The following is a 7960-nucleotide window of genomic DNA, read 5'->3' as shown; positions in this document are numbered from 1 at the left end:
GGGCCATGGCAGTGAGAGCGCTGAATCCTAACCACTAGACCACCAGGGAGCTAAATATAGATAAATGCCATGAGTCCTGAGGAGGACTTTGAGAGAGATGAAGAATGACTGCTGCTGCCTTGGCCAGAACCTGAGGACTGGGTATCAGATGGAGAAGTGGACCTGCCAAGTTTCCTTCAGTGAAAAAAAGGCAACCTCTTTCCCTTTTCCTTTTAAATTTTCCACTGTAGTAAACTCTGGCAGGTCCTCTTGTTTTACTTCATGTGACATGCTATGCTTTCTTTGGAATTCGTTGTTAATCATTTGCCAATATGTTTCAAAGGAGCTTTAATTTCAGCTTTGCAAACAGCGATATAATTTTGTTTTGGACTTATGAGCAATTTTGAACAGTCTTGGGAGTGGTTACATATTTTCTAGCAGGAAAACAGTCAGCACTTCAGACAGGGAACTGAAAATCTCTTTGTATAAAACTCAGTTGGAAAAGGACGAGCAAGAGATCCACAACAGTAAGGTATAAATTAAATTGTATTATTTTCAACTTGATGGTATTGGCACTTGTGATAGATGCAAGAATTTTAATTTTAATGTTTTCTTCCTTGTATCTCTTCTTTTTAGCAGGAAATTATAGCTTCTTGAACCAGGCATGCATATTTCAGGGGCTATATCTGGCACAGTGTAAGAAACACTGATTTAATGCTATTCTGTCTCACTGTGACACAAGCTGTGTGTTTTTTTGGTTGTTATTGTATAAAAGAGTATTTTTTTTTATTTTAGCTTCCACTGCAATATTCCTTTTTTGTTTCATTGCCCTTTTTAATAACCTTTTATACTTGAGGTTGCAATTCATTTTCATGCAATTTATATGTGTACAATACTCCTTTTCATTAACTGGATCCTGTTATTCTATAAAGTACTTTCTTTCCCCTTATGTTTTTCCTAATAGATATTTTAAACCATTTGGATGCAGGTTATCTTTTTATATACTGACTTTTGGGATCTCTTACCTCTGTTTGCTTTACTGTGTATTCATTGTATGAAAAGACCTGTTGAATACAAACATTTACTTAGACTACTACAGATGAGTAAGAAAACAGTCATTAACAATATCTACCATTTTGGTTTCTGCTAATTTACTTTTTTGATGTCCCCCAGTAAAACTATGTCTAATTTTGTACAGCAATTATTAATTTTACTTTACAGTGTTGAATTATAAGAAAAAATTAGGTGAATTGTACTATACTATAGACACTGTACCTTTAGGATGCTTTTTAACAAATGTAACTCATATACTGTACCCTGCAAAAGTGTTCAGACCCTTCCACATTTTTCACATTCCATTGTAACATTTGCAGAGACGTTTGCACTTTGAGGTATCAATTAGTGTTTGTTATATACACAACCTTCAACACATATTCAAAGAAACAAAAAACAAAATCAAAGAAGTCAATAGTTGATATGAAGGAAAAATGGAAAAGACTGCTTAAGTATTCAGACCCTTTGCTGTCTTCAACCTAAATTAAATTAGGGGGAACAAATTACCTTAGCGAGCCACACATTCAGTTTTCTCAATGTGCAATAATTGTGGTTCAAATAATCTCAGAATAAAACCCCTATCTCTGTAAATATCAATGTGCTGTACAAAGGCAGAGTACATGAGAAGGGTATAAAGACATTTCAAAGACCCCTCATATCTCTTTAGGCGTGGTAAGTCAATCATTAAGAAGTGGAAGGCACCCAGACACTTGTCTCTCCAAAGTGAACAGCGTTGCAGTTCCCCTTTTTTGTTTTTTCTGAATTTTGAGTGCTTCTAACAAGAAAAATATATCTCTGCCTGAAGCATGTTGCTGATTTCCTCTGTGGTGCACAGTTCTGTGGAATACTCATTTAGTAATTCTGCCATTTCCCCTTCATTGTTCAGACATTTCCTGTGTGTCCAAGATATATTTTACTTCATTTCTGATTTTTTTTGGTTGTTATTGTATAAAAGAGTTTTTTTTTTATTTTAGCTTCCACTGCAATATTCCTTTTTTGTTTCATTGCCCTTTTTAATAACCTTTTATACTTGAGGTTGCAATTCATTTTCATGCAATTTATATGTGTGCAATACTCCTTTTCATTAACTGGATGCTGTTATTCTATAAAGTACTTTCTTTCCCCTGATGTTTTTCATAATAGATATTTTAAACCATTTGGATGCAGTTTATCTTTTTATATACTGACTTTTGGGATCTCTTACCTCTGTTTGCTTTACTGTGTATTCATTGTATGAAAAGACCTGTTGAATACAAACATTTACTTAGACTACTACAGATGAGTAAGAAAACAGTCATTAACAATATCTACCATTTTGGTTTCTGCTAATTTACTTTTTTGATGTCCCCCATTAAAACTATGTCTAATTTTGTACAGCAATTATTAATTTTACTTTACAGTGTTGAATTATAAGACAAATTTAGGTGAATTGTACTATACTTCAGACACTGTACCTTTAGGATGCTTTTTAACAAATGTAACTCATATACTGTACCCTGCAAAAGTGTTCAGACCCTTGCACATTTTTCACATTCCATTGTAACATTTGCAGAGACATTTGCACTTTGAGGTATCAATTAGTGTTTGTTATATACACAACCTTCAACACATATTCAAAGAAACAAAAAACAAAATCAAAGAAGTCAATAGTTAATATGAAGGAAAAATGGAAAAGACTGCTTAAGTATTCAGACCCTTTGCTGTCTTCAACCTAAATTAAATTAGGGGGAACAAATTACCTCTGCGAGCCACACATTCAGTTTTCTCAATGTGCAATAATTGTGGTTCAAATAATCTCAGAATAAAACCCTTATCTCTGTAAATATCAATGTGCTGTACAAAGGCAGAGTACATGAGAAGGGTATAAAGACATTTCAAAGACCCCTCATATCTCTTTAGGTGTGGTAAGTCAATCATTAAGAAGTGGAAGGCACCCAGACACTTGTCTCTCCAAAGTGAACAGCCAAGCAAAGAGGTTTTGGAGTTGAGTGAACAACATATGAAATCCCACATTGGCTTGCAAAAAAGCACCAAGTGATACTGAAAACACGTGACAAAAGGTTTTCTGATCAGACAAGATAATATTGGAACTTTTGGTCTAATTACAAAATGTTAAAAGTGTTACATGTGATGTAAACTCAACCTGTCAAAAATTGTGATAGTAATATTATGTTATAGTTCTGGTTCTCATCAGTAGGGACTGGGGAGCTTGTCAAGACTAATGCTAACAACTGGAGCAAAATACTGGCAAATCTTGGAATTAAACCTTCAGACCTAAATCAGGGGCAAAAAATCACTTTTCATCAGCAGCAAGACAAGGATCCAAAAGTCAAAGCTCCACTGAAGTGGCTTATGAAAATGAAAGTAAATGTCCTTGAGTAGCCTAGTCAATGCCGTGATTTACATGCCATTCAGAAACTGTGGAAACATTTAAAAACACATTATGAAACTATTGTCCATGAGCTTTCCCCAGGGAGAGAGCTTCAGCAAATCAAACCTGCAATGGGGAATGAACAGAAATTGCACAAAGCAAATGTAAAAAGGCTGGTAGAAAATTATTCAGAAAGACTTGTGGCTATAATTGCTACCAAACATGCTTTAATCAAATATTGAATTCACAGGTCCGAAAACTTAAACAGTGTATCCGTTTTTTTCTCTTTAGTTTTGCTGACCATTACTATAACTTGTAACGTAATGTACCATCAGATGTCTTCAGTTTAAGCAAGGTTTTGAATACTAAAAAAAATGTATATGCATCATTTTGCAAATGTCAAAACATAGGATGCAATAGGGAAGGAGTGAATATGAGTATTGCAAGTCAATACTTTTTCTTCTGTTAGCACCAGAGATCTGAGGAAACATTAAAAGAGATTAATCAGCCAACAACTGTATTCCAGTAAAATGGGACACATAATGTGGTTGAGAATCAAAAGCTGAGTTCTTGGACAGTCTCAGAAGTGGTCAAATTAATAGTGGATTGTGATTCAATGTCATCATATCTGTGAAGAACTCAAAAATATTTATAATGCTTTCCAATCATTTTCTATTCTTTTAGAACTAAAAGACAGAATCCAAATTGTACTAGAAAATTCTAACCAAGTACTGGTACCATCTATCACAGATCTCAATATTAGTCACAGTTTGACTTTATAAGATATCAAAACTCTTGCTAACATAAGTGAAAAAAATGCTTTAATAATATGCTGTGTGATCTCTGTATCATAACTAAAATTTACTTCAATGATGACATTTTAAATTGTACAAATAAAGCATACATCTGCATAAAACTATTCTTGTTTATTTTCTTTTTCAGATTCTGATCTGGAAACATGCCTGACAGCAATTCTTCTTATGAAACTGAAGGGCAGTATGACTACAGTGACTATTATAACTTAAGTCAATTTCATGATTATGGGATATGTGAAAAGAAACATGTGAGGGCATTTGCAAGAATTTTCTTACCGATCTTGTATGCATTTGTATCAGTACTTGGATTTATTGGAAATGGGCTTCTGGCTGGTATTTTGATCAAATATATAAAACTTAAAAGAATGACTGATATATACTTGCTAAACCTGGCAGTCTCAGACCTTCTGTTTGTGGCTACACTCCCCTTCTGGGCTGTCTATGCTCATTCTGAGTGGGTTTTTGGTAGCATTCTGTGCAAAGTGATCACTCTAATTTACACCATAAACCTCTACAGCAGTATTTTTTTCATAATATGCATTAGCATGGACAGCTATTTAAATATTGTATGGACATTCTCCACAAAAAATCTCAAGACATCCCGCAAGAGCTTTGCAATATGTTCTATGGTGTGGACCATATCCATCTTGGCTTCAATTCCAGATTTGAAATTTACAGAACTGCAAGAGTTTAATGGACAGAAAATCTGCATTCTCGATTTTGGAGATGTGGACATGTCACCGTGGAGAATCTTTATGAAGTTCCAACTAAACATTGTTGGATTTTTCATACCTTTTCTGACTATGGTTTTCTTTTATTCACGTATATCTTGTGTCATGGCAAGAACAAGGCCCACACAGAAATCCAGAAATCCTTTAAAGCTGGCTGTCATTTTGGTGGCTGTCTTTTTTCTGCTGTGGTTCCCTTACAATCTGGTTGTGTTTTTGCACTCTTTGCAAGACCTTCATTTGATTTCAGACTGCAATACCAGTCGCCACCTTGACTTCGCTGTTCAAGTGACTGAGAGCCTTGCTTTTGTCCATGCTTGCCTAAACCCAATCTTATATGCCTTTGTGAACCAAAAGTTTCTGAACTGCCTCAACAAGATCCTGAAGAGAATCTGCACAAAGGGAAGACAGTATTCCCTGGAGTGCACAAATTCAACTCCCCCCACAACACAGTGCAATTTTATTGAGTTGACAGTGGTTGAAAAGCTGTAACCCTGAGTACTATAATTCACTGTATGTTAATACTATGTGTTTCAGTACTTTATATCAGGCATATCCTAATAGATGATACACAGAATAATATTTGTTTCTGTTCATTTTCACATGTAGTGTCATTAGTTTATCAAACTTGCTCTTACTTATCACACCACTGTAAATTTTCAATTTTGATGGGCTCCGCATAGACATTTACCAAGTTTTTAACTCGATAAAGGCTTAATGAACATTCTTTGGATTTTGTTTTTAATTAAGCCTCATTTCATTTTTTTAATTCTTTTTTTTACACAAAAAGAGACATGAAGGATGGAAGACACTTTAAAGATGGAAGCTCATAAACAATAGAGAAAAGGGGATTGAGAAAAGTCCCTGCTTGTCATACTATATTTTGGGGATCTTCATACACAAATCACTTATCACAGATCCAAACAAGGTTCCAATAATAGTTTTATTATTGTGAGTTTTTGCATAATCCATCAGAAGAATCCATCAGAAAATCAAGAAGAATCTGGTTAGAATCCATCAGAAGATCGAGTCCTTTGAAGTGCATTGAAGAAAACAGACATTCCTGTTGGAAAATCCAGACCACTGTTGCTCTTATCTAAACATTCCTTGATGTGAGCACCTAACCTCTGAATCTGTGCATGAAGCAGCAGTGCTGTAATTAGTAAAAAAAAGCTCCATATAAGGATCACTAACTTGTTTCCCTAGCACAAACATGAAGAAAGATACAGTTAGTCCACTTTATAAATACAGACAGGGTATGTTTGTACTATGCTTTTGAAATGTCTTCAGCTGTTAATGATATAAGGTGACTTAGAAAACCAGATGGAGTCTGGCCATCAAGAACAGGTTGTTTTATAAACACAAACCCCATGTAGCAACAAAGCATTTTTATTACACTAAGATTTAAGTGTTACTAAAGATGTCTAATAATCTTTCTGTTGCCTTAACAAAGTAGCTTGGACTTTCGGATAAAACAGTAGAAATGTAGCTTAAAGGGGCCTTTCTGATTAGCAGGGATGTAACATAGACAAGGAAACTGTAAAACAGTTCTGAAACTCCCTAATGATAAGTGGAGCTACATGACAGTTCTCAGTCTGGTATGCAAGACAAGGGGTCAGAGGTCACTGCATCACACAAAAAGGTGACCAACCAGTGAGTAACCTGCAGCGTGGATGGAAAGACTATACCAGATGACATTCTAACAAATCAAAAAACATGTTTTCCTTATTTAAAAGGTTGTACACAATTCACTGCTCTCTCGCAAGCTTCTCTCTTTTAATTATAAAAAAGCCACAGCCAGGACAACGTTTCTCCCACCCATCTTACTTCTGCCCGGACCCAAGTAGATAAATGCATATAAACTTTTAAAAACTGAAGTTCAGCAAGATGCTAAATGACTTGAGAGTTCAGTAATGCTACGTGAAGCTCTCTCTGCACAGAATAAGCACCTGAAGAGTTTAGACCAAGGAGACAACCGAGCCCAGCTCTGTTCTCAGAGTGAAGTTCAAAACTCATTAAGAAACGATTGGTCAACTGATCTTTGAGTATAAAACTTCTACAGTATTGTTGTGGGAAATTCTTCATCAGAGGAGTAGGACACAGTCTTGTGCAGATTGTTTTATTGAGCCTCAATAATTACAACAATGTGTGCTGGGTCTTCCCCACAGAACAGACAAACTACAGGGTTTCTTGTTAGTTCTTATAGACAGTACAGTATAGTACTTCATGCTTTAACATGTGACAGAAGGCTTGACACTTTCCCTTGTTTATGGTGTGTATTCATTGTTTATGCCTTCCTCTGTTTATTTTCCTCCTTTAACACTTGCAGCAGAGCATTTGTTGCTGCAGTTGTTGATAGGAGTCACCTTTGTTTGCTCTAACAAATTTTTTGAGATGGCCTAAGATAAAAGATCTCAGCAATCATTCTAATGATTTCTACAATATGGTTCAGTTATATTTTTTTAGTGCTGGAGATGTGCAGTACAGATATAGTTCCTACTTGAAGTATTTTCACATTGTATTCTTGAGAGTTAAACTATTATTCTAAACATGTTTGATAAAGTTTAGTTCATGATAGTAGATATTTACTTGTCTTTGAGAATATGAATATGAGCAACAATATGAAACTCAATACATTTTATATATTATAACTCTTAACATTATTACATTTTTTCTTTCTAATCCTAGAGTGAATGTTCAACCATTGTTATCACAGATGATCGATTCACAAATATATTCTTTATGCATGTTTGCTATGCATGTTTTGGTGTTGTATCAATAAATTGTGTATGGTGAATTTAGAATCCATTCGTGAGGCTGTAAATTATTGTATCTGATTCTTAACAGCTGTCAAAGTGCACTCACAATTTACTTTTCCAATTTATATTTTAGTACATTAAAAACTCTCATATCACTACACCCATGTGAATATCCCCTGTCCAGTTCAATTGCACAACTTCAATTTAGAAGGTATTTAAAAAGCAAAAGTCTCTGGTTGCCATGTTTGCCCCTTG

General features: G+C 34.9%; 1 protein-coding gene across 1 annotated transcript; it reads left to right on the top strand.

Moving 5' to 3' along the window:
• Positions 1-230: 230 nt before the first annotated feature.
• On the top strand, positions 231-7200 carry LOC102695015 (atypical chemokine receptor 2). The gene is made up of 2 exons (XM_006634245.3): positions 231-511; positions 4346-7200. The coding sequence occupies exon 2, from the start codon at positions 4362-4364 to the stop codon at positions 5436-5438; it is 1077 nt and encodes a 358-aa protein (XP_006634308.2). The 5' UTR covers positions 231-511; positions 4346-4361; the 3' UTR covers positions 5439-7200.
• Positions 7201-7960: the final 760 nt, after the last annotated feature.

This window comes from Lepisosteus oculatus, chromosome 6, assembly GCF_040954835.1.
Source record: "Lepisosteus oculatus isolate fLepOcu1 chromosome 6, fLepOcu1.hap2, whole genome shotgun sequence".
NCBI classification, from domain to species: domain Eukaryota; kingdom Metazoa; phylum Chordata; class Actinopteri; order Semionotiformes; family Lepisosteidae; genus Lepisosteus; species Lepisosteus oculatus.
Note: the sequence above shows the minus strand (reverse complement) of the source record. Positions and strands in the feature narration are given on the sequence as shown.